This window comes from Bemisia tabaci, chromosome 2, assembly GCF_918797505.1.
Source record: "Bemisia tabaci chromosome 2, PGI_BMITA_v3".
Classification (NCBI taxonomy): domain Eukaryota; kingdom Metazoa; phylum Arthropoda; class Insecta; order Hemiptera; family Aleyrodidae; genus Bemisia; species Bemisia tabaci.
In genome coordinates, this window is record NC_092794.1 from 18513619 (window position 1) to 18541229 (window position 27611).

Sequence of the window (27611 nt, forward strand, 5' to 3'; positions counted from 1 at the left end):
ACGCATAGCGACGTACATAATTTTCATCTGACTGGAGATTTTAGTTTGCGGCAGTTAAATAACGGTCATTTCTGACGATTCGAAAAATCTCAACCACAATGGCCAAATGTATCTCATTCCTCCTTGTGATCACTAGCAATTTTTTCTTAGCTCATTAAAACAACTGAACAATTTGGCTTCATTTGTATTTTTTATCTTCATTTCTCTATGATGTCACTAAACAGAAAATTCACCGAAAAACCACACTTTGGACCGTGGCTAATGATCTTTAAATATAGTACTATACTTTTATGCCAAAAAATATGTGCGACGAGAAGTTACCTGCGAGTACAGTTTTCATGTTTCGTCTTTTCTTTTTCTTCTAGCTTTTGGTGTAGATTTCTACATCAAAATTTCTTGTAGCTTTTGCTTTAGATATCTACATCAAAAGCTAAAAGAAAAAGGAAAAACCGAACGTACACCAGATCAATGAAGTTTTCCTAGTATTATGCTATGATGTCTATATTTTTTCCATGTGTTGCTGCAGCACGTAGTTTATAATGTTCCTCCTTTTCACTTTTTCCTTTCTTTTCGAATATTGTCAGACTTTTTCTTGCTTCCCACCATTTTTAAAAATGCTCAAGTAGTTTCAAGAAAATGTGTGCTTGATATTTCAAATCAATTCCTTGTGAGCGAGCTTCCTCAAAATCATGAATTAATTGGGTAAATAAATCACAGTTAAGTCTGGTTTTGCATTTATTTGTTTAAATAATGGCACATGATAAGTTACAGATTTGAATATTCAACTTATGTACAAATAAATTAATGATACAAAGATATTTACAAAGTGAGAAAGTTGCGGTGCATTACCAATTGGCTGTTAACTGGCGTCCTTTTCTATGCTCATGTATGGAAACTGAGTGTTATTTTGTTCGGGTGTAGCTACTATAGTTAAGCAGCACTGATTGATCAGGTTATGCGTGAACCGGTAATAGCCAACTATTTAAGAAAAAAATATGTGATGTAATCACAAATGACAAAGCAAAGTAGTTTCACAGTTATTTTGGAAGCTCACAGCATAATATAGTGTTTATGCGGTATATATATTAGCAACCACCACACATCGCGTACTAGTGCTCAATATTATTTTAACCCTTAAATGAGGTTTCCTGACTCAAAGTATTTTGAAATTACATGGAAAATACATACAGTCGAAATTATACGTTACTATTTCATCATTGAAATTATTCCACTATATTAGGATGGCTATTAAAGGCTTGAGATATAAATGCAAATGTTTTTATTGATTTTGGGAATTCAGAAAAAACATGTCAATTTTTTCTTTGGTGTATTCACTTCTGTGTAAATAATAATAATAAAAAAAATCCACCTTAGATTTGCATGGAGACTGAATTGCAAATTGTAAGAAGTTCAGGTGATACATATCATCTATGTCATGTGAATATGAATTTAAAGGTGTAAGCATAGAGATCTCCAACACGATCTGCAGTCTTGTGATAGATAACTAAGTGCGATTATCCGTTCAACTGCTTTGAGTAAAATGTATTCCCAAGGTTCCAGTTTGCAGAGTGAAATCATTATATTAAGGTGATCGATCTCTTTGCTTGTCTGAGGACGATATGTGGCGTTTCACATGGGAACCGTTCGTCTGAAGAGCAAAATTCGGTAGAATTTTGCTCAGCACCCAGGTTGTAGGCATTCCTGTACGATTTCAGTCTTGCTTGAATGTCGGGGCTGCTTTCAGCCATTTTGAATGTCTGCAGATACTTCAGCGCCCTGCACAGACACAATAATGGGAAAAATGAATATTAAAAACAAGAATATAGAAAAACGCTGGATGTTCTGTAACTAAGTTCTCCGAAAGTACACTTTCAAGGAATTTTTTAAAAGTACATATACTTCAGTATGTTTTGAGACTTGAACCGCTATCCTTTAACCACTAATACCAGTGGTGCAGTTTTCTAGATTTACGGCCTACTAGCACTAGCTCATCAGCAGGAGACCATTGAGTGCGAATAAATTCGCGACCTACTTGATAATTCACCCAATGACTCACAGAGTGGTGCTTTAAAAGTAAATGTTTTCCATCGGCAGCTCAAGGCTGCGTTGCCATATTGTTCCGTTTTTGAGCAATAAGTACCCCTATCTCTTCCATTGATACAAATATTTGCCGATTCTACACTTAGATTCAGCAAAGGGTAGACATGTTCAGGGAACACGGAAAAAATATTTTCGGTCATAGGTCAATTAGTATTACCTTATATTTTTTTGCCTCCCTCCCTATAGGGAGCTATAGGGGAGGTCATACATTTTTATGAGCGTTAAGGTGCATAAAGCAATCATACATATATATCAGTTACTTCCAATTACATAAACTCTCATTTTCAAAATTCTCTGTATAGACGTTAATAGCCTGTGACGCCGAATGTCTTAAAATATACTAACTATCTAACTAACTAACTATATAACTATTCGCTGACAACAGTTCAGAGGATCGGAGAACCAGGCGCAAAAAAGCAGTTTTTGAAACAATTGAGGTATTCATGAACTCAACCAAAATTAGTTTGAAAGTATATTCTGTGAAAAATGCACGACTAAAATCCAAATTTAGAGCATCGCAAAGTGAGTTCAAACTTACTTTTTGTCGTAAGGCTCCATGTAATTTTGAAACATGAATCACGTATTTCTCGAAATACCAACAACTGCACTCATGAGCTTTGTCCTTCAAGCCCTCGATTCTACCGTTAATAACCTGACATGTAATCGTGCGTGAAACCCAATATTTTATTAATTTACAAAAACCCAGTCGATTGTTATTCCAGAAATTCGGTCGTTCATAAATTTGCAAGATACGATGTGATAAATGTAGTCTTTCAAATCGAGGATCACGTGAGCACTGATTTCTGTATTTATAGAGGAAAATGATGAATAATTGTGCGTTTGGCAACAACGACCTGAATCAAATAACTCCAGCTGATTTTAATAGCGGCCGTAGCCGGGAGCCTGGTTCGGGAGCCCGATTTTTGAGAAAGAAAATACAAGGAAACACCGTTCAAATAGCAACAAAAGAGTCCCAGCTAGAGCCAACGTTCTGGTTCCGTTGCGCCCGAAAGGCGGGGGGCGGGGCCAGGAATTAGTATAAAATTGTTTCCTGCTATCCAGAATGTCCACCTGCGTCGAATATACTTCCATTTTACAGATAAAATGATCCTCGATGGAACATGGAAAATTACACGACTTGCTGAAAGTACTTTAGATATTACTCGTCTCTGCCTCAGGACCATCAATGTTGCTTAATATATTTTTTTTTTTTTTTTTTTTTTTTTTTTTTTTTTTTTTTTTTTTTTTTTTTTTATTTATTGTATCTCAGTATTGTACATAGTTAATATATAGTTAATATGTTTAATTAAATGAGTAAAATTAAGATTATATTAGAATAGAATTAAATCATCTACTAGTTAGTCAATAATAACTTAGTTATTAACAGAGTATTTACATGTATTATTAATTAAACATTTTGATAATAAAAGTAATTGAAATAGATTTGATTTTTTTGCTATTAGTTACAGATTTCTTAAATATTTATGTACCTGTGATCCGAGACACGCCGGAATTACCCGAAGGTATATCATCGGCCGGGAGTTGGTTGGCTTCTACTATCGTTCTGTCATGTCTTCTATTATTATATACACAACTTTTAACAGTTAAAGTTGCTTAATATGGCAGAACAAAACATAGTCAAAAATTTTGAACAAAAAGTTTAATAAAATTGTTTCAAAATTGTTTATCAAAATTTAGTTTCTTCGTCACTTTTCTCCTTCCTCGCCGACACTTTAGAATATAAGACAGTACAATAAGGTTAAAGGTTAGAGAAATATGCAACGATGTTTTGTAGCCATCGTGATTGAAGTGAATAGTTCGATACAATTTATCCTCTAACATCATTTAAAAATGTTTCTATTAATCAGGGCCGGATTTACCTACTTGCCGCCCAAGGGCCACCTGTATTTTGCCGCCCCCTTCTCATTCGTCTTGAAACATTAATAAAAACCATCAAGTGAACGTGCAGCAGGGATGCATAATACGCGTTTAATCGTGTTGGACACATTTTTTACGACGCCCTATCAACATTACTAGCAACAGTTCACGGAACTTTGCGCGAAAGTTAAGTTCCTTAAACCTATCTCCGTGTGGACAAGGCCCTCCATTTATAAGAAATGAACGAAATATTTATGGAAGAACACATACTGACAGCACTGTGTTCGGCGCAATGCGTGAAGCATTCCTACAGTCTTGTAGGCGCTATGCGTTTCACGCCGACCGTTGCTGAACGCAATACTGTGTTTGACGCAATGCGTGAAGTATTCATCCAGTCTTGTAGGCGGTAATATGTGTTACATGCCGATCGCCGCGTCAAGGGCCTCTCCTTTTCATCTCAAGTCCTCGTCATCATTGCTCTCTGCGCCACGCCGTTCCAGGCCAAATTGCGTGTTTGGTTCCTCTCTTTACTCGGCTAATTGAAGGTGTTGTCTCTTATCACCGAAAGACGACAAAATTAGAAATTACTATACTCTCAGGAGGTGGAGATTTTGTCGCCTTTTCTCGTTTGTAATTTTTTTATACCTACATTTAAAAAAATTGCAAAATTTGCCGCCATGGGCCGCGGCCCATGTGGCCACCCTCTAAATCCGGCCCTGCTATTAATATATTTTACATTTTTTATTTCCGACTCTACGATCATGAGGTTGGTCATTTTGCAAGGACTAATCATATTTTAATATTCAGGCTCCTTTCGATTGTGTATGTGTGGTCATGAATTTATTGTATTAACTAAATTCATTTCAATTTACAATTAATCACCTACGTTAGAGTTTGAAGAGTGTCTTTAGCGAGAAAACAAAATCTTGTGACGGTACCCTCAGAATTACACGTCTATAATTGATCGTCACTTTTAAAACTCCAAAAATTTCTCTCTGCATCTATTATTCCTCAAAATGTCTCTTTCATTCTCTTGATGTAGCCGTCCTCATATCAATGGCACCACATATTCGTAACATAGTGATGTCAATATTTACGAATCAGAAATATGATATTTCTTCCACTGAGGTAAAAGAAGTTTCAAGCTGTGCCCCGCTCTACTATTTGCGGCAAGTGAATTTTCAATAAATAATGACAGGTATCTTTTGACGGTGCGGTGATGAATTGATGAATTGAAACGAGTGGTGTGGATCGGAAAAATATGAGAATTTTCTAGCCCATAAAGTGCGTTAATTGAGCCACTTAAAATCTTCCGCGCACCCGGGCGGCAAACAATCCGATAAAATATTCACTTGCTAACGCTACAGCGCTGATTTACTGCGTTAATTTGATTTATGACTCAGTTTTTCCGGCTGCTTAGATATAATCCCCAACGAATGTTTGTAGACTCAAATCTACCGCTTTCAATTAGTTGTGATGAACCCGTTTCTTACACACGCACATAATAGGACGCTTATTAATTGGATTGCGTTTTGCAATAAGGAACCACTATCTCTGGCTTAACTATAAAAGCACATATCTGCAGAGGGAAACCAGTGGCATGTATGTTGTTTCTAAAATGAGCCAGAAATAGTGGTTTCTTATTGCAAAATGTAATCCAATTGGAGCACATTTTCCAATGGACCATATTTTGCAATAAGGAACCACTATTCCTGGCTCAGTTCAGAAACAGCATATATGCCATCGGTTTCCCCATGAAGAAAGGCGCTTTTATAGAAGAGCCAGAGATAGTGGTTCCTCATTGCAAAATGTAATCCCAATAAGGAGCCACTACTTCTGCCTCATTTTAGAAATGACATTACTGTCATTGGTTTCCCGATGCAGAAAGGTGCTTTTATGGAAGAGCCAGGGATAGTGGTTTCTTATTGCAAAAAGTAATCCAATTTAAAGTGAGACGACGATGCATTCGAAAAGAAGAAGAAGAAGAAAAAGAAAAAGAAACATCAGGAAAATTAAGAGAAAAAATTTTAAAAAAAGAAGTTGAAGAAAAATGTATTTCATCCACTTTTCCTGAATCTTTTTCTCATTTATACATTCTAAAATCGTTGTCTTTTTATATATTTCTCTTTTCTCCATTTTCTTATTTTTCTTCTTCCTTTTTATCTTTGTCTTTGTCCTCCGATTCAGGAGACAAAAAATTGGGCCAGCGAAGACTCGTTTGTCAGCAAGTTTAAACTCGTTACTAACTATATTATACTATGTATAGGCCGACTGTTTTATTCATCTCCACTTTCTTGCGGCTGCGTTTAAGTCGCCCCTTGAGCTTACAGTGTGATTTAAATTGTAGCAGTACTCACTTGAGCTCTGGTGATACTTGCCATAATATAATGAAACGCTACCATAGAGTCTTGTGTTTGATACCATACTCGGATCACTGTGTCAGAGATTGGTAAAATCTACCACATTTTTTTCAGTGAACTATACAAAATGACTGAAAAATATTTCAATTTTTTTTTTTAAATTTTTAGCTCTGGACGGCAACAGGCTGCAAGCCTCTCGAAAAACTGTGATGAGTTGCATGCGCGGGCCCTCTACATGACACTTGTATGTTTACTCGAGCGAGCAGCGCACGACGGTCATCTTTGGCGCGTGCGCGCAACTTGTCACCGCCAAACAAGTCGCCGACTTTTAGACGGTAGCGCGCCTTGGTGCGACACTTCGCACTTCAAACGCATCGTGTTTACTCTCGCACGATGTCATCGGCCATTGCCAAATCGGTCAAAAAATTGTGCGTGAAGAATAATATAGTGTAAATGTATGTTTTCACTTGCTGTAGGACCGTTTTCCGTTATCCTAAAAATAATCGTCCCCACTTAATCCATGTGATGAATAAAAGCAATAAGCTTGCTTAAATAGCTTTACTGGGAAAAGACTGCCTGGACGACCGCCTAAGAGATGGGCACAAAGCTGGCTCTCTTCTCCTGAAGATGATTGAATGTTCCTGTTGCTATTTGTTTTATTGACTTGACGAATCTTTACAGATAATTATTATATTTTTAATATTTTGTGCTCGGCCCTCGAAGGCTTGACAAACAGGGCCATGCCCTAGTCGTTAGTAGAAGAAGAAGAAGAAATAGCTTTACACTTACCACGAAACTGACTTCCTATATTTGGAATCCGCGTCCCTGACTCCAAGCTGACATGCAATGCGTTGCAGGCACAGTTGCGAGTCAAAAATTGTGCTCAGAATTGAGTCTAGATAGGTATCAGCGTCCCTTGATTTTCTAGATTCCTCCTCGTATTCGTCCTCATATCCCTTTTCGCCATTTTTATCGGACACTCTATACAGGAAGTCCCGCGTGCCTGGTCTTTTGTTCCCACCTTGAAGGAAAGAATTAATTAAAAAGGAAATTTAAAAATCACATCCAGAAATTCAAGTAGCTTGTGGTTTTAAGTTCATTTTCTGCCTCAATCCAGGAAAAGGATAGTATTATTTTTTTTCTTGTGTGTGTGTAAGAAATTAAATTTTTGCAAAAGAAAAAAAATTATGGTATAGCTAAATGATTCATTGCAAAAACGTTCCACTTCCATTTTCCTGCTGCGCTTTTTTCAAACTATACTGAGTCTACTTAATTTGGCTGATCCCTCGAAAAAGCCTAACTCTGTGCCTTTATGTTTTTATACAAAAATAATCAAAAAGCAAACGTCTTTTGCGTTAAGAGCTCTTTGAATTAAAAACTATTCTAGTGTTGTATTTTTCGTAGTACTATCGGATCCACTTGAGAATAAACCTTTTTTCTTTCTTTTTTCCTCATTGCCTATTCTTTCATAAATAAAATATCCGTTCATTGATGAAAGCGTCGCAGAGAATCAAAATGATTATCTTTTTTTAACCAACCATGACATACGCGGATTTGGAATTTACTTTTCGATTTAGAAAACTGAATCTAAGATCGTCGGTTTAGTTTATCAGTGCATATGATTTCCAATCACGATGCTGTTTGCGCCTTAATCAGACCATTGTGCTTTCATTAAGTTGATAACCCCGTTTACGAGAAGTAAAGTCTGTCGGAAAGTTTGACGCATGATCGTTAGAAAATAACCCAAAATTTTACAGGCATTAAATTGATACAAAATTCTCACGCTGTATGGAAACTTCGCGAAAAAGCTCCTAAGATTGACACACAATAACCTGTAAAAGTTCCGTCTCACAATTGAAATTAATAAAATGGGAACAATCTACGATTTTCATCCCCCGCAAAAGCTCAATTTCAACGGCTCATAGTACTCATCCATTTCAAAGCCATATTTCCGACAGACCTTACTTACCAGGTTCACGACGATGAGGAATTTTTCCGGAGGGGGTTTTCAACCAACTACTTGCAAGCGTTGTTGTACTCTGGGGGGCTTTTACACGACCTTCTATAGGATCATCGTCCTCCTCATCACCGTTTCCATTCGTGTTTTTATCTTTCAAGGTGGGAATCAGCATTATAAAAAAGAAAACATTTGATGAGAGGGGTTGCAATTTAAATGTTAAGCTAAGTACAAATCGTAAAAAGTTAGAACGCTTCTTGGAAGCCTCCTGGTGGATTCGAAAAGAAATATCGACGGCGTAAGTCTGCAATCACATATCTTGTTTGCGATGTCTGAAAATCTCCGCCTGTATGTTATTTTTTTAAAGGAGAACAAATTGACGTCATTTCTTGAAGTTTTTGTAGAATTTTCTTCGCACAGAGAAGAAAAATCGCGGCAGTTTTTAAGAATTGCCGTTGAGCAGTTTTCCGTTTAAACAATAAGGTACGACAAGAAGTCTGCGACGTTGCAAACCGAATTATGTGATTGCTGACTCACACCGTCGATATAGCACTGCCAAATTGAAAAAGATTATGTTGTCCTTGTCACTCAACAAAAAAAAGTAAAAATCTTTGAAATAGTAATGAGAGAAAATCGCTTCTTAAAATGTCAATCTGCTAATTATTTACATAAAAAAATGATAGACTATATGCATGGAATGTTAGGTTTCAATATACACCAGTGGCGAGGTGTAGGAATGGTTGATTATCGATACTGTCCCATTGGAAGCTATGGTAGAGAATCGATTATGAAGGGGTTCGTTGAGAACACCCTGTCTATTGATCCTTATCTATAGGTGTGAGGGGCAGCTCATTCGATAAATCGCAAAGTACGTAACACCACTGATCTACACAATAACATCAAAAATCTTCAAAGTAAGAGAATAAAGCTATTGAAACTTTTTGTAGGTGTGCTTTTAAATATTTAGACATACTTCATGATTATTTGCTCGCCTTATTAATTTCACAAAACAGAGTTAGGATGAAAACACTACGTACGTATGAGAACATCTAGACGTCGCTGAAAATTCATATATGTGATTTTTCAATATCATACATATGTTTGTATTCAATGGCACACCAAATTCAAATTAGTCGATATACATGCATAAAATGAGCGTTCTTAAAAAAGCGTGGAATATTTTTTCTTATGAATTCATTTTGGATAAGGTCAAGATTCCATCTTAAAGATCCATGTAACTTCAAACACGTATTTCTCGAAATATCAAAAACTGCACTTGAAATCAATCAAAATCAAAAATGCGCCTTGTCCTCCAACCCTCATTTATGCATCAACAAACACTGACTATCCTTGATATTTATTTCTTGACTCACCGTTGGTACTGTTATTGGCATTTTCAGGTGTCATCATCATCATGATTGGCTGCTTGTCCTTCATCAGGTTGGGGAGGAAGAAAAGGAGAAGAGGTAAGAGAACAGGGAGGGAGAAAACTAAGAAGCCGATTGGGAAAATGATAAGTTTAACGATAAGGGTCTTGATGAAGAGGAGCAGAGGGAGTTTGGTCAATAGGCCAGCCGCAAGGGCCGTGAGACCTGCTTTTATGAGACCCACTTTGATGAGCCCTCCGAAACGGAAAAGGTCTCCAAAGACGTTCGAATATCCCGCCATTTGACACTCAACTGGGGTCATCGGCATTCCTGAAAAACAAAAATGCATCGTAATTAGTACGTTGAAACTACAATATTATAAACAGCTATAAATTCGGAATAACGCTGAGTTTTGTTGGTGGTTCTTCATAAATTGAAAATTAATTCTAAAAATTAACCTTTTGTGAGAAGAAATTCAATTTTCCGGAAAACTTCGAACGGATTGCAGTTCGTCGCACGTGTCGTTTAGACAGAGCATAGAATACATAGAGTCGAATTGTAAATGGGGGAGCTGGCGCCACTTTTAAGCATTTCCCAACTCTCGAAGTCCTCGGTGACTCCTGGTTACCATTTCGATACTTAATCGATTGTTTCCGATACACGGGGACCCGGCCATCCGATGTAAACAAAAATGATACGAATTATTACGTACCATCGCCATTTTAGATCGAAAATGTATCGAAAAGGTGACCGAATCTCGGCACACACCGGGCTCGGAACTCGTCAACTAGAACATGACCCCAGCTCACTTTATTATAGGAATTACGACTCTATGTATTATATGAGACAGGATGTTGGTGATTTTGCCAAGAGCGTTAATTGTCAAGTATAAAATTGATATTCTCATTTTAGAAAAAAAGCTACATAAAAAGCACCCACCTCGTGCCCATTTTTTTATTTATTTATTTATTCATTCGTTGAATTTAACAGTTAAGGAAGAGATAAGTGTTCTATGGTTTGACACTTTATTTTGCAAATAATTCAAGAAATGTGTTAAAATGAGATGTCTTTTTTTATGCTTAAGAAATAGTGTTAAACTTTTAAAAAGGCTAACAAAAAGTCCTCGGAATGAGTCAAATTATGGATGGGACCTAATTGTTTCGTTTTTTCGTTAATTCTAAAGTAATTGATCCCATTGAATCTTCACTCTTTTGATCCTGTCAATGCGTGGCCGACGGAATGAAAGTGAAAAAAATCGCAGCTGTTTGTGAGAAGTTCTAACAAAAAAAGGACAGTGCCGGACTCAAAAAATCAAAAAGCCTTCGACTCGAATCAATCGAGATCGAAAGAGCAGTCGTGGTGGACAGAACAATAAGGTAAATGAAGTGTGAAAGTAGCCCACGTGCTATGAAGATGGGCCCCGTTGTGGTTTGCTGGGAACGAAAAGAAAAAAAGAGAGAGAATCTCTGAAAAATTCAAATTGAAAAGAGAAAGATAAAGCTGTGTTGTCATGTGTGGCGACTTTGGCGCGTATTTCTTCGCCAGCGGATTTTGCAAGGACACTGAGACACACTGACGTCTTCAAAAATTGAGCTTTTGCCCCTCGCAAGTTGACAAGCTCTGCCATTAATTCGTCGGAAGGTTATTACCATCTGATAATTTCGATGAATACTCTGCCATAATGAACATTAAAACATTACCAGGGTCTTAACCAAGGTCATGCAGCTTTCGGCTTGACTGCCTGAAACCTGCAGACATGAGGGCTAGTATGATTATTACTAATAACCATCCCAATAAGACTTTAGTAATTTGATCCATTTTATTTCCCATTAATGACGTAATAAGGCCACAAGTTCATTGCCAATAATTCAAACTGACTTCATACTGATAGAAAATGTACAGAATATATCACTGCATACTACTGCATAGGGTACAAAATAAGCACCCTTGTACATGTTTCCTAACTTAAATTTCACCTAAAATATGATGGATCGGCTTGAAACTTTCTCGAATAAAATTTTCAAGTGAGAAAATTACCGTCTTTTACAACCACCTCTCACAAAAAACTGAAAGCTGCAGAAATATCACCGAGCAATAACTAATGTTGATATACTTTTCGATGAATGAATTTTCCTGTGTGCTGATTAAGGGTTCCTTGTAACAAAAAAAGGACGGAAATATGTGCGAAATCCTGCTTTAGTTGATTGCCTAATCTGCATGTTGCTTTTAATGGCTGATTTGACGTCCTTTGACCATGGTTTTTTTGGCAAGCGGGAAATTTGAATTTACCATTTACAATGCGGGCTTTAATTTTTCGCTCATTTCAGTTTTTTTCGTTTCCGATATATTCAACTTGTTTTACGTGAAATTTTAATTGGTATACATGATTTTAGACATCTCATTCTTGCCCTATCTTGTGTTCGAATATATTTACTTATTCGATGAGATGAAGATTATAAATGGACACTAATAAATCGACTCGAAATTTTAATTTTTTTAAATTTTTTTAAATTTTTTTTTTGACGATTCAACAGGAAAATATTCATGAAAACGATCGTCAAAATTGACTGAATGAGTGTGAAACTTGACAAGACTGGTAAGGAGAGTTTTGTCTAGGCGGGGCAATTAACATGGAAACAATCTAATTGGCGCATTTCATCGTCCATCGAGTCGTCTAATTTGTCCATTTATGCAATGTCTCCCACGAACCATTCCCTCCTCGCCCTTGCCCCATTCATTTGCTCATTTTCGCCTCTGACACCTGTCCATCCCTCGTCATTGAAGATTTCGCGAATTCTGTGGAAAATTCCGCTCTTCTTCTTCGAAAGGAAAGTCTTGCTGAGATAATCGGTTTTGCCGTCGTGCTTGGCCCGGTGTCTAACAAAAGCACCTATAATCCTAAAAGTTTCCCTTCAGATACCTGTTTTTCTTGGGAAGATCTTACTTATTTCTCATCAATCCACTTGTTTATTATTCTCATTTTTAAACATTCTTTCAATTACAAACTTTTGAGTAGTCGCAAGGATAAGGTAGAATTTTGGTGGTCACTAGCTTCCCGATCATAAACAGACTACCTTAAATCAGAAAGAGGGCTTTCCTTTTTAAAAAAAAAATCTATCTTGATCTTACATAATTTAACTGTATAGTATCAACAAATGTGTACTGCGTTAATGTTAGATTTTCTTGACTCTGTTCAGGGCTAGGAACAAGAAATGGACCTCCTTTAGCAAAAAGGAACCAGCGCAAATGCAGTGTTGTAAAAATGTTGCTTCTTTATGATTTCTTAAAAAATCTCCCAGAATAGCAAATGGTTTTTGCTCCTTACAAGAGATTGTATACTCTGAAGGAAAATAACTGTGTAAATTGTAATACTGTGCATATATTAGGTATTTTTAAAAGTAAAGAAGAAGTTGCACGATTTTGAAAACACTGTAATCGCGCTGGTTCCTTCTTACGAAATGCGACCCAAATAAGGACAACTCTCTGTGGTCTTAATTTATATTATAAATAAAAGTTACAATCAAATGTGTGAGGGGAAATATTGGCCTAAATGCTCAAGCTGCCTTTTATATATAATGATCAGATGATCGAGTGTTGCGAAAAATCGCTTCAACCCAAAGGTTTCGCAAAGTCAAGAAGTAATTTCGACGTGATCTGATTTAAAATTCAAACTGCAAATTGCGAGAACGGACGAAGGAGACAATAGAATTGGTAGGGCTTTTCAACTACGGGAGCGGCCGTATGAATAGGCAATCGACCTGAATGAGGAACGTCTGATTATACGTGAACGGCAAGTCGTGCTGAAATTCGTTCGCACGTGAAAAAATAGAAAAATGAAAACCAAACACAAAATTCACTAATTAGGAGAATAGAAGTTCTGTCATTTTTGGCGCGTATACGTAGTATACCGCCTTTGCGCATCGTTTCGACCCCCACTCGATACAATAACGAGTCCCCCTTAGTTCCTTACCGAAAAGTTGACTACCGCGAACTCTGAGATTTTTCAAAGCGTGGTTAAACAAGTTTATTATCGTCAATAATTATGATTTAAAGTTGTTCTCATTCTAGGGCGGTCTCTGTTTATGGTGTATGAAATACAAGACGTCTGCGTTTACTTGTTTTTTATAAAAAAACCTTAGAATGCGACGCGCTGATTTAAAATTTACATATATAAGCAGAAAGCGACGCGAACTGATTCGAGGTTGCTGATCAGGTCGGCCCCTCGATGAATCGAGAATTTCACGTCTTCGTTTTGTTTCTTAAAACGTTGCTTTGACAGATCTCCACAAACCGTTATGATTATCAAAATATTGGTTCCCCTAGCTCTGATAGCGGGCCATCAGGATAGTGGTAAGTTGCAATTGTGTTGAGCCTCGAGTATCCATTTAGACCATGTGCTAAACCGTGGGCCCATACAGAATTTTCACTCCCTATCAGGCCAAAAAACAGTGCCAAGGCAGGCACAAAACCCAGGTAGTGTCCCGTGTTCCTTGCTCGGTTCGCCGCGTCGCATTCCCAGCTGAGACCATAAAGGCGACCCCTCGCGGTCCTCGCCACTGTCAGACCTCATTACTTTCACTCGATTACCCATTTCACGTCACGCTGGGATCCATCAAATTTTCGAAAAAATTGTTTGCGAGTACCTTTGCAATTTTTTTCCTTACTCTCCGTTCAAAAAACGATTGAAAAAGGTCTCATTCATAAAATCGGCCGGAATAGAAGAGACAGTTACAGTATTCGAAATCCGATAGAAATCAACGAAACTTCTCCAAACAAAAAATAAATTGAAGCGGGAACAAGGAATGTTTAAATTACCATTAAATATAATTGACCTCAGATTTGGCAGCAATTCAACTACATACACGGATGAAAAAATTGGGAGAAGAATTACAAAAAAATACGCCTCTTGCAAGGGGCTTCTTGTAAGAATTTTGATCTGGGGCAAAGGATTGAATACCAGTGCAATACACCATACAATACATGGTGTGCGACGATCATTTTTTTTTTTTGTGTCAAAATCGAAAATTCTTTTATTTTTTAACTACAGTGTCTCTTGAGGCGTTTAGGCCAAAAAAAAATCCGTCAAGATTTTGGAAAGTTAAAGGCGCTTAAAAGTTATTCTGGCTATGTATCCTAACTGTGTCCACACATGGTTTCTGATTCAGCATATCCATGTGTAGAAGGGCAATTTTTTTTCCACGTAGAATCTAATTTTCACGTCAGGGAGCGACAACATCTCGATTTTTTCGATTTTATACGGAAAATTGATGGTTTTTCGGGATTGAAATTATTATTGTTTCATGAAAAATAAATGCACCCAAATGACGTATAGCATATTGATTTTTATATATTTGCACCCACGAAATTGGTTGGTAAATTCAACGAGTGAGTTGCCATCGACTGGTATATCAAGTTTATGCAATTTTTTACGGCAAATTGGTAGATTTTCGGATGTAGATTGCTTTACTTTCAATTCATGAATGACATAAGCAACGACATGGTTGAACTGCTTTGCATGGAAATACGTTTAAAATAACAAAATCATGAGGTATTAAATGCAATAACATTTATATTCCGAGTCAATTCTTTTCAATAATATATCGGAATTTATCACTACGGAGCTTTGGATATTTTAGCCCCAACAATGACCTTTAAAAAACGACTGTATCTTTCAGGAGTTCGACAGAATTTTTCCCTTTCTTCGCTTAAATTATTCCGTAGCACTTTTCTTTAAGAATCTGATAAATTATTGCTGGGGGCAGATCAAAAAACTTAAACTCTTTCGAATGGCTTTCTACATTCACAATACACGGTCTCGTCAAAGTGCGTCGTTGAAGAGTTGGATCGTATGAATTCTCTTGTGCTTTTTGCCTATTTTGAAATCTCTGTAAATGAAAACTAAAGGGGTTGATACGTGTGAGTTAATGACGCGCCTTATCAACACATTGTGTTGGAGTTCACTGCTTGTTTTTTAATTCATCAGTTTTGATAATCAGTGTAACAATGTTGCAACTGACAAAATTCTGAATCATCTGATACTCTTGCACTTATAAAAAACAATCCTGGAAGCATCCTCTAAGACTTTAAAACATTTGACACCCAAGGTTATTAAGCTCTTCAACAACAAAATATATCGAAGAATCCAAACTGCCAACACCTGTATATTCTTGTGCCTATAGGCCCTTTAAAATTAACTATTTCGGTGGGAAGAAAAAACTATTCTTATTCTGGGAGATTCTCTAGAATATAATTATGAAGAAGCAACATTTTTACAACACTGCAATCATGCTGGTTCCTTTTTGCTGGATGCGATCCACCTGTTACAAGTTCTTATTAGACCTTACCAAAGGAGCTTAATATTGCATTCAAACGATGTGAGGAAGTCTATTCTGAAAAATCGCGGAAAAGTATGGTCTAACTTCTATTTGGACTGCATTTTTCAACAAGGATTTACCATTAAACAGCATTATTAAACTAAAAATAACGACACTTATACCTAAGGCTAATCTAAAACCATACTTGAAGCGTTCTACAGTTATGCTGCGTTATTATCACGTCACCTATTCAAAAACACGTATTTTGACCAATTTTAATGCTATGGCTTGTGTCCATTTCTAGCATAAAACAAAGCTTTTTACAAAACAATTGACCTGCCATTGACAAATCTCTCTAGAATCGCGTATTTAACTCGTGAAGAGCATTTCTGTTCAACGAAGGTGGTCCTATGAGGGCAACTAGGTTAGTTGTTAATAAGCTTGCTTGTCTAACTCACTGGAATCTAGGACTCGTGTTTTAACTGTGATTGGTATAAGGCCCTCACATAACTCTGATGCTCCTGGTGATAGTTGGATTCATTCAGTGGTGCAGTATTCTTAAAAAATCACTATAAATCATTTGGTATTTAGTTTCCATCGTTTCTGGTGGTCTCCTTTCCGATAGACTGTCTTTATAAACAGACCATGGTCACCGAAGGATCAGCGCGCGATTGGCGAGCTCTTAAGATCCAAAAAATGGCGAAACGTTGTAAGCAGCGATTCAGAGGTACAAATAATGGGTGCTTGTATCTTTTTCCACCGCAAACTTTACTAAATCCATATATTTAGATTATTTACACGTTTCTGAGATCAATTTTGTGCTTTACTTAAAAAAAATAAAAAAGAAAATCCAACTTAAATCTCTACAAGGCCGAGTTTTCAACAGGTTCAGCAGGTAATAAACGTTAAAAGTTCACCGAAAAAAAGTTTTACACTCCTAAAATTGTGGTACTACCTCAGTTTATTCGATCACGTGGTCATTTCCAATTGACTTTAATGAGATAATGCCGCCAAATTTAAATCAGTAACCTAATTCATTGGAGTACTACCATACTTAATTAAAAATGCCTGTATAATCCAACAACCCCTATTTCTTTTTTATACGTGTTGGCAACAGCTCCTTTTCATTGGCTCCCACCTCCTCCTACCAACAGTCGTCATACTTTTCTTAGGTCCTGAGGATCTTAATGCGACTAATAGATGGCCATTCTCCCCGTAAAAGTACTCTACTATCCAATGGTAAGTTCTGGTAGTCTTACTTCAAATTTTCGCCTGATTTCTATTTGAAATCACCATTAGACAAGATGCATGGGACAAAATTTGTACTTACCCTGATATACAGGTGGAAAAATGGGCGGTACGATTGGTCTTTGCTTGGGTTTGGCCTCTTCAGAAGAGTAGCTGCTGGCTCCGGCGTTGGGGTACTGATAATCCGAATGAGGCACTCCATAGCTGTCCACGTAGCTGGGACCTCCGACATAGCCGTTCGATGGAGGGTAGTAACTCCCTGCGGTCGAACCGGTCGTTGACCAGTCCCGCGCTGTGCGCTCTTTTGCGGATTCCGAGCTTTTGAGGTCTATACTGCCCCCGTTAACCCCCATCTCGGGGCCCCTGGGGGATATACTTTCAGCATCACTCTTCGGATCGAAGCTCCTGGGAGCTATGCTCCCCGCACCACTTTGCCAGTCTGACGGCACGTCACAAGTTCCGCTGCGTATAAGCGTCACTATCACTACGGATGCAAGGAGTTCCAACGCGAGCTTATCAAACATGTTTGATCCGCACGGAAAAATGTATCACTTTTTTGCTGGATACCTGCCCGGGAGAGTAAAAGTATGTTTTAAATTGTAGATGGAGCTATGAGATGGTTTTGAATTTACAAAGAATTTTTCAAAGAAGTTTAGGAGATGAAAATGAAGTCCGATAATTCGTTTTTGTACAAAGTAGCCTGCTAGCAATCAGATGTTAATCAATACATAGAATATACTTTCGAAACTAATACTCAAGAATATCTATGGTACACGAATATTTTTCTTGAAAAGATTATACAAGTTTTACACGTCATTTTAAGAAGTAACACATCCCGGCGAGATTTTCATACTAAAAATGTATGAGAAATGTGCAAGCTTTGCTTAGAGAATATTTTATTTTACTTTTAGGCTGATGACTCAGTTGAGTTTAAGATCGCGCGTTCATAAGCCAAGACAGTTGCATTCAGTTACTGGAAGATCACATTTGGAGGTGATTGAATAATTTACATGTAGACACTAATTTTCATGGTTAATGGTAAACTGATTTACACAAATTTATTTAAATCGTAGAAGAAAGGCAAGAAGAGTGTGATTTTTTTCCAGCTTTTTTATTGAATGTTTTATTTCCTAATCTGACGGGGGAAAAGGAGGGTTGGTTTCAACAAAATATGACTTGAATTTTTTTTGTGCAAGACTTAAAAGCGGACAAGAGGACATGTAATCAGAAAAATAATTTGGGATTGAGAAGAAGAAAACAAAATGAAAATTGCATTAAACCTAGAAGACTCAGATCGATTAAATTAAATTCAATACCGTTAACATCAAAATGATAGGTTTTTTTTTATTCAAAGAGCGTGAATGGATATTGTCGCGAAATTTACAATTGCACGTACACTAAGAATATTTAGGAGAGGGGGAAACAATCGATTATCGATCTGCGAATTTTCAATCATGAAAAATCCCATTTAAAAGTATTGCGAAGAAAAAAGACTGCATTTTCATCTCCGTGCGTTTTGATTTACGTTGATTTTTCACCTCTTTTCAGAAACACTGGAAAAGACTTGAACGCGCGGAAAGGAAAAGTGGAAACACGAAAAGCCGCGGACACTATCACTGGACGTAACCCTGACACGGTGACATGTGACACCGGCAAACCTCAAACGCACAAAATGGATAAGGAATCATGGCTGTAGACTTAAATGGGGGGCAGACACTCCCTTGGAGCAACCCCTCCTCAGCGTCGGAGAGTCAACACTCTCGTATTGGTCGTACGTGTTTATTACCATTACAATGGTGCGGTTAACAAGGTGTCATTAAACCGGGTGCTCTCCTTACGTTTCTGTACTTTTGTCTCTGTTCCTCTTCCTCCCTTCGGCCCACGTATCGGACTATCTCACTCTTGTATTCGTCGAAAGCTGATGCTTCGTCTTTTTTTCGAGCGGCCACGGTTTTGCCAGATTGAATGGCTCAGCTCGAAACCCTCTCGGAGAAAATTGAAAAATGAGTAATTTTAGCTCGACGACTATCGACGCTTTCTACGCCGTTGCCAGCATTCAGTATCTTGACCGGGAAATTCGTAAGCGGCGAAAAAGAGAAAGGGACCAGAAAAATTTTGCAACGATTTTCTATCACAGAAAGCGCGAAAAAATTCAGGACATTTTTGCCTGTAATATTTCCTGCAAAAGTCCCAAGTACTCCAAAGTATTAACCGGCTTCGCTCTTAAAATAGTGTTAAAATCTTCCTTTTGGGCGGCATTTTCGGTCCTCTGGTCAAAATTCGGCAGGTTTCTTGAATCGAGAAAGTATTTTATATGAGAACTTAGATGAGAAAAGCCTTATATCTTTTATTTTCTAAACGAAAAATGGGGGAAAGGCTGACATTTAAGAAAATAAAAATTTGACCTTAACATTCTGAACTGACTTTGAAAAATAAATTTTAAAAAAATCAAATTTCACTTTATTTGATTTCTCGATGTTTTGAAAATCGAAAACTGGAACAAGCTTTGTAATGATACACATTTACCTATGGAATATAAAGATATTTTTGATCCGAAATTTCAGAGATTTTTCGTAAAAATGTATTGGAACCTCTCCCAAATCCGTTTTCAACACCTCTAATTCCTCTTGAAACAATATGAGGTCGCCGCAAATTTTTCAGAGTTAACCTTCAATACACTATTACGGGGGAGGAGGTTAAAAGTACAAGACAGCATCAATAACCAAAAGTAAGGCAAATATTATTCATAGCGCCCGACAATGTCCATTCATTTTCGAAACGAAGAAAGTAGGGAATGTGAAAAATTGGCAACTGCGCTTTCTTCCCCTCTTCTCCCGGTAGTTGGAACTACGATTCCCGTTGGTTGGTTCATAAGCCACTCGGTTCCCCTCCGAGGGAACTTTCTCTCTCGAAAAATTGATAACTTACTCGTGCAACCATTTACATAAATTAGTGTACCGAATGTTACACATTGTAGCGACCTCTAAATGATGAAACGTGCCGGAGATCGATTTAAGCGGAGGGAGAATGCGGAAATGAGCGCTATGAGTGAATCAACACAAAAGGCGGAAATGAGAGTGCAGAGGAGAAGGGAGAAGGAAGTATCGTCTAACCAGCTCATTGGATTTTCATCCTTGTTTCTCCATTAATCTGATCTATATATGGACATATTTCTGCCAAACGGACCTATGTGTATTATGACGTGAGCCTTGTCGAGCATATATTCCTACGTGTCTCAGGGTTCATGTCTTAATGCACATCGTTCCGTTTGGCAGAAATACGTCCATATTACCGAATCCGCCTCAAAATTTCTGTCTTTTTCTTTCATTTTTTCATAAAAATTATCACTTGGCAAATTTATTACGAGATATTTTAATGTAGCCGGAACTTTGTCTTTTAGTGTAAAAATTCATGCAAGAATTTCTGTTCGTTCTATTTTGCAATAAGAGTACGCTTTTAAAAAATTGAATGAATTCAAGGTTACTTTATCGGGTGATTGTCAATGTTTGAGTAAACTTACTTTTTAGTCTCTGATATGTCTGAGTGTCTGATTATATGATTAGTCTGAGTAGTATATTATGATTAGTCTGAGATATGTTAGATTGTTGTGCAAAACAATCTAAAATAATATCAGAACCGAAGACCAAAAAGTAAATTAACTTAAACACGTTTAAGATTTCTTAAATACTGCATTACAGATTGGTTCTTTTAGGATAATTGTAAGTCTACCAAATGTTACTACATGCTGGATTTTGTAGCGGTTACAAATAAACTGCCAGTTATTGAATGCCTGCTTCCTCCATCTTTCTTAAACTTGCTTAAGAAAATTGGGGGGGGGGGGGGGGGAAGACCCGTTCACACTTCACGGGGTCTACTAATGTTGAAATGCGTATTTATTATGCGCGTATTATTCTTATGCGGGACACATCATTCGCTTGCCTGTCCTCTATATTTAATTCCATATTCATATAGAATTGAACCTGGCACAAAACAAGCTTTGCTAAAAAGTTGATAAAAATGAGTACTGTATCTAATTTGTTAATCTAACCACGGAGGTACAATCTGTCGGGTCGCGAAAATGCGCTCTCGAGCCTCACGCTAGAGGAAGCAATTTTTTCAGCCATATCCTATAGGTTGTATTCAAACAAACGGTAACGGCTAGTCTCCTGCAATTTGCATGAAAATGCGCCTGACGTTGAAAATTGACCCAGTTGCCATCCATGTTTGGCTCAAACACAGTCACCCATTCAACAAGCAGGAGCTAGAAGTCACACAGAAGCGTGCTTATTCATTGTCAGCGAACAAAAAACTGGAGGAATGTTGGTTCTGACCGCCTCAAACCATTTTCATCTTTCAGTTTAAGTTCACTTTTTTTCAGGAGAAGAAGTTCACATTCATATAATAAGTTCAAAAGACCTGCCTCATGAGTCATCTAGAATATTCAGAGGCCATTCCTCTTCACAAAAAGCTACAGATTACACGTATGGTTTTATGAATTTAATTTTTTTTTATATATTAATAGGACTTTTAATCTAGTCCTAACGTTTGGTTATCAGGCAATAAGGGTAAATTTACTGACCTAGATACCGTTTAGGCCTTGATCCCTTTGGGTTGAAAGGAAAGCAAGTAATTTCGCTTTAAATGTCTCAGTGGCCAGGATAAAAAGCAATTTCAGCCGCCAGAACCTATAGAGCATGATACACTCCGATATTTACCGTGAGATTGAATTGTAATAACGAAACATACAGCTATAATTATTAGATGTGTCTGCTAATAGTAATTACTAGCGATTGGGAGATCTTTGATTCATTCTAAAATTTGAAATGATCCAAATTCAACGACATTATAATTTAAGTACTATACGACTAATTTTATTTGCATAAGCAATTAAAAAACGCCCCGAATCTATAATATGATTTTCGGAGACTTAAAATAGTCGCTACAGATTGGAGCAAACCTTGACTTGACAATGATGTATCATCCCAAGGTGACACTCTAAACAATATATTACTGAATTGTGTATTTTAGCAATTGCACTAACACTTTCATAAATTTAAATCCTAGCCCACCGTACTCAGAGATATCTTCGTCAAAGCTCAACGGTGTGGCTAGAAATATTTCTCATCAAGAGTTCAGAAATAAAGTCTGAAGCATCATCGAAAGGTAGGGCATCAATTCTGAAAATTGTCCGCCAGTGACTTTTTTGTTGGAAGGGGGAGGGGAGATTATGCAGGAGATGTCAGGTCATGAAGTCCTTGGCTAGGTCTCTCACATACCAGACTAAAAAAAAGTATCGGCTCTCTTAATGACTGGATCCTGATTCACGATGATACCACTATTAGACCACTCCTGGTAAAAATTGGCAGTCTGTATTCCAAAATACCATAGACCTACAGCCGACTGTAAGATTTCCAATAGCTTCTATAGCCGGTTACACAATTTCTTATAGCCTTTTATAGCCGATGGCGATTAAGCAACAGCCAGGCGATAAAGTGTATCGACGGTGAAACTACCAAACCACGTATCTCGTTTGCGGTGTTTAAAAATCTACGCTCACATTTTATTTTTTTGAAGTAGACCAAATCAATATCATTCTTTGAAATTTTCACAGAATTTTCTCAGCACGAAGAGGAAAAATCACAGAAATTTTCAAGACTGGATGTTGAGTAGTTTTTCATTTAAAAAATAAAGTATGACAGGAAGTCTGCGACGTCGCAAACCGAGATACGTGGTTTGGTAGTTTCACCGTCGGTATGCTAAACGTTACTAATTATGGATGCTAGGACTTAGTGAGTTTTTGGGATACTGCTCTCTTTTTGGGCCGTAGTATCTTGATTTATTTTGCGAGGAAAGCTCCCTACTTTTGATGGATGTCTGCCTTTACTAATATATTAGAGGGCCTTCAGTTTCGTATGATACTGTGCAGTACCTCTGGTGTGAAATAGTTGCTTCAAGCGTCGTGGCAGGCGAGCAGCCAGCGCGAAACACGCATTGGCGCCTACAAACCTAACAGGGATACTTCACGCGTTGCGCAATGCGTGAAGTATCCCTGTTAGGTTTGTAGGCGCCAATGCGTCGCCGCTCCGCTTTGTGTTAGGCTCTAATATTTAATCTGGCGGAATCAGCGTTATTCAACTCATGATTTTGAAATGTTTGCACATCCTGTATGGATTATTCTCAGTTTAATTGATGAAAAAAAGATGTATTAAAGGAAAATATAATGTGTGTTTTGTAAATTTAAGGTGGTTCCGTATCAAACTTAATGATTTCCAAAGCACACGAATTTCTACACAATTTCTTATAGCCGTTTATAATCGATGGCGAACAAACAACAGCCAGGCGATAGGAACTATAGCCCGAATGCATACTTTTGTATCGCTTCGTATAGCCCGGCCGTATGATTTTCTCCGCATTCTACAGCCAGCTATATGATTTTCTGTAGCCTTTTTTAGCCGGCTATAGGAATTCCTATAGTATTTTGAAACGCAGCTCATTTCGCCAATTTGTACTAGTAGTCCAGGCGACAGTTACAGGGACGTATAGGAGCTCAAGTTGCCTACACTAAAAGTTGAAGGCAAACTGAAATGGCGATAAAGTAACTTTTGTAGCGATGCCGAGATGCTTCAAGGAAGAGGAAATCTACTTTATACATGAATCTTATTCCGTTCCACCAAACATTCCCATCTGGTTTCATTCGGAATATCTTAGGCTGGAATTGTATTTAAAAAAAATAAATGTTTCGAAACTTTTAAATTGGGGAGAGTACTTGTGCAACTGCATAATGTAGTTGGGTATTGAAACAAGTACCACCGATGAAAATACATGGTCTTTTACTTCAGCCATCGAATTATGCCGTTATAATGGAGATGTTGCATGTGTGAGGAATTTGCGATTTGACTGTCGATTCTCACGTAAAAGTTCGCGAGAAACTCGATGGTGCCACTGGTTTTCTCTGAAATCAACTCCCAAGCTCAAAACAAGCTCTCAAGTTGAGGCCAAAATGGCGGGGATATCCCATCCTACCCTGAGAGTCCACGTCTACATCAAGACAAACTCTCCATGCAAAGATAGGGAGCAAATACATTGACAGGGCTGCCACTTTATTTAGGGCGGACGCCAAAACTGAAAACATGGCAATCCTGTCAATGTATTTGCTCCCTATCTTTGCATGGAGAGTTTGTCTTGATGTAGAGGTGGGCTCTCAGGATAGCGTGGGATATCCCCTCCATTTTGGCCTCGACTTGAGAGCTTTTTTCGAGCTTGGGAGTTGATTTCAGAGAAAACCAGTGGCACCATCGTGTTTCTCGCGAACTTTTACATAAGAATCAACAGTCAAATCGCAAATTCCTCACACATGCAACATCCCCATTTCGTATGTAACAGAAAACTTTAAAATTCTGAAAAATGTAGGCCCTGTTTAGAGGAAAATCAGTAGAGTAGTGGAGATATCGCACGAATCCGCACTCCGTCTGAGCAACTTTTCGTGGGTAACGGATCAGGCTGCGGCTACGACAGTGCGCGGTGCAAATCACAAGAAGCCCCCTGCAGACAGGAGAAGGGTGTGGGGAGGAGCTGGTGAAAGTGTGACCCGGGCATTATTCATTTTCCTGACCATTCAAAACGAACTGCTGCGGCATCGGCTCTGGGTGTCAGAGCTCCCGGGTCTCCTCCTCGAAGGCCAAGCTCCGGGCTCAAAACATTGCCAAATCTATCGATTTTCCCTCTCCGCTTATCAACAATAATCCAATGAAAACATGCAGACCATGACAACCAGCTAGGATGAAAAAAAAAAAAAAAAAAAAAAAAAATCTGAACGAGCGGGAAAGCTCTAATACTTTCGTATTATAGAGAAGCACTCAGCTGCTATCTACATAGGCGCATTTTTGAGTGCCCCAAAGAATATGAGCGCCATTACGATAAAAGAATTCGCTCACCAAAATTTCAACTGTCAATTTTCAGAATACTACACAACCACTCCACTGGAAAAAAACACATTGTATCTAGAGTCCAGACTCTTAAAAGCACCGACAAGAAAAAATACTCTTGAATCAATCGGATTTTTGCTTAGATCAAGAACCAAGCCTCTTAATTTGAGCGGATTTCCTAGCGATTTAAGCTCAAATCTGATTGAATCAAGAGTAGTTTTTCTTATCAATGTTTTCAAGAGTCTGGACTCTAGATCCAATGTGTTTTTTTTTTCTAGTGTATAAAAAATAAAAAAATAAAAAAAAAAAAATTATTGTCCTCCGTGCTTGGACATCAGAAGCATTTGGCCCCTCTCCACCATTTTTTTGTTGAACTTGTATACCATTTGAACGCATTGCCATAAGCATACTGGAGTTCTAGGGGCAGGTTGAAATCAAAAAGACTCCTCATCGGCTGAGCGCTTTTGAAGCATGTTTAGACATCGGTATTATCATCTTTAAAAATAGTTGAGAACAGCCATAGGCATTCGTCGCAGATAATTTTTCTGGGTATGCCATATTGAGAAAATCCAGGATATGTAAGATAGCTCGAAGGCACATAATATTCCTCGCAAATGTCAATCACTTTTAAAATGTCTTTGAAACCCCAATACCAGGAAAGCTTTAAATGAGGGCGGAGCTTTTGAAATGCCGCAAGCAAGATACGCGTCCCTGCAGTTTCACAGTAGATAGAAGGTTCCCACTGGCATTAGTGAAACTCAAAACGGTTAAAAGTCTCTCTTCGCTATCACAGCAGCCTTGGAAAATGAAGTTATCCAATTGAGTCTTGCGCATCGCTCCTGGAAAAATATAACTTCGTGTGGCATCATGGTGCCCACGGCTTCCCGCCGGCTTGCTATTTGTTTACGTGCCCTCAAATCCGTGCTGGCCCAGTTCTTTTATGTGCCCGCTCGTCTTCTTTTCCAGCTTTTCAGTGGCTCCAACTTGCACGGCACTTCTCCTGCGGGGAAAAGTAAACACTGATGTTTGCCTTTGGAGAGGGATTTGGGGAGCCAAGGAGTTGGAATTTACTCACGAAAAAGAGGGTGAGACCTTTCCAAGGATGCAGTGAAAGTGAGTGACCATGACAACTTCGCGCGGATGTCATTTTGTGAACAATTCTTTCTCTTTGATGAAGATGCTTCTTCTTCTTCAAAGAACAACCACAGAATAACTCCCCGATGTAATACCCTTAGGCAGTCCCGAGGTTTTATTAAGTTAAGTCTCTCTAATTAAATATTGTTGCCTTTCTGTGTATTTTGAATAATTGTGTAAACATATAAATTTCAAAATCTTAATAAATAATTGTTTTAAAAAAAAAAAACAGAATGACTAAAGTTTCTGATTTGCGGAAAAACACTACGATTTTGATTGCATACGGGGAAAAAAGTCTCTGTTTGTCAAAATGTATGCACCATTAAAAATCAGCGTTTCTATTTATTGGAGTAAGCAGTAAGCACTACTTCATGCAAACTGTGAAAATTATTTTCAGCTACCGGAGTAAATTAACACTAACATTTTCTGATTAATAACTGTTTTTAGTGAAAAATAGTGGAGCTAGCTGGTGCATTTGGCCGAAAAATAGAAAACACTGTAGAAATAAAAGGTATACACTGTGTTGATTTTAAATTTATAATTTTCTCTGAAATGCATTATTTTAGGAATTAAAACTGAACATGAATACGGTGCAATCAACCTTATGATTTATCCGGCTCTCGTTTCGATCCTTCATATTTTACTATCAAAAAAAAAGGGTAGCTGAAATGGATTTTGAAGGAATTAATAAAATTTTAAAAGTAAAAAAGAAATAAGAAAACAAAATACGGTTCATTTATTTGATGAAATTACAGTCAAGTCACTTTTCAAGGGAGAAATGGTTCAATTACAATCCTATGTCCAAAATGACAACACCGCCGGTCGGTTGTTCCGTCTCAGGGCTCTGAAATGCATATGAAGGAAGGAAAATATTTGAAAGTGAAACCCAAACACTGAGCCATAGAAAGCACATGGTGACGCGGAGGGAAAAGGGGATAGAGGGTTCAAACCCTGTATCTCATTATATTTGTTCATCATTACTCTTTAGGTACACGGATAAACATAACTGCACTTTGAGAACCATTTAATATTTACCGGTGAGGAATCCTTTTAAAGCATAACTGAAATGGATATGTTACAAAAAAGTGATATAACCAACTGATCTAGCAGACTTTTCAAAAGCAGATTCAACCTATTAATATCAAGACAAGTTTAGCTGTACAAAGTTCTGCTTATTTGGCTGTCATGCGAGCTTTTACCACGCGATACATACTTATCCACACAGACCTACTTTTAAATTCAAAATCATAAAAATGTTACACCTAGCTATTGCAGCTCTCAGAAAGATGTGTTACGCACCTTGCAAAATGAAGGCGCGATGCGATCAA

General features: G+C 37.8%; 1 protein-coding gene across 1 annotated transcript; it reads right to left on the reverse strand.

The window, feature by feature from the left end:
• Nucleotides 1-485: 485 nt before the first annotated feature.
• On the reverse strand, nt 486-19630 carry LOC109036150 (uncharacterized). Its single transcript, XM_019050123.2, has 5 exons — nt 18763-19630; nt 17307-17791; nt 9669-9992; nt 7128-7359; nt 486-1776 (listed from the first exon to the last, which is right to left on the reverse strand). Exons 2-5 carry the CDS (start codon nt 17746-17748, stop codon nt 1578-1580), a joined length of 1197 nt encoding a protein of 398 aa, XP_018905668.2. The 5' UTR covers nt 17749-17791; nt 18763-19630; the 3' UTR covers nt 486-1577.
• Nucleotides 19631-27611: the final 7981 nt, after the last annotated feature.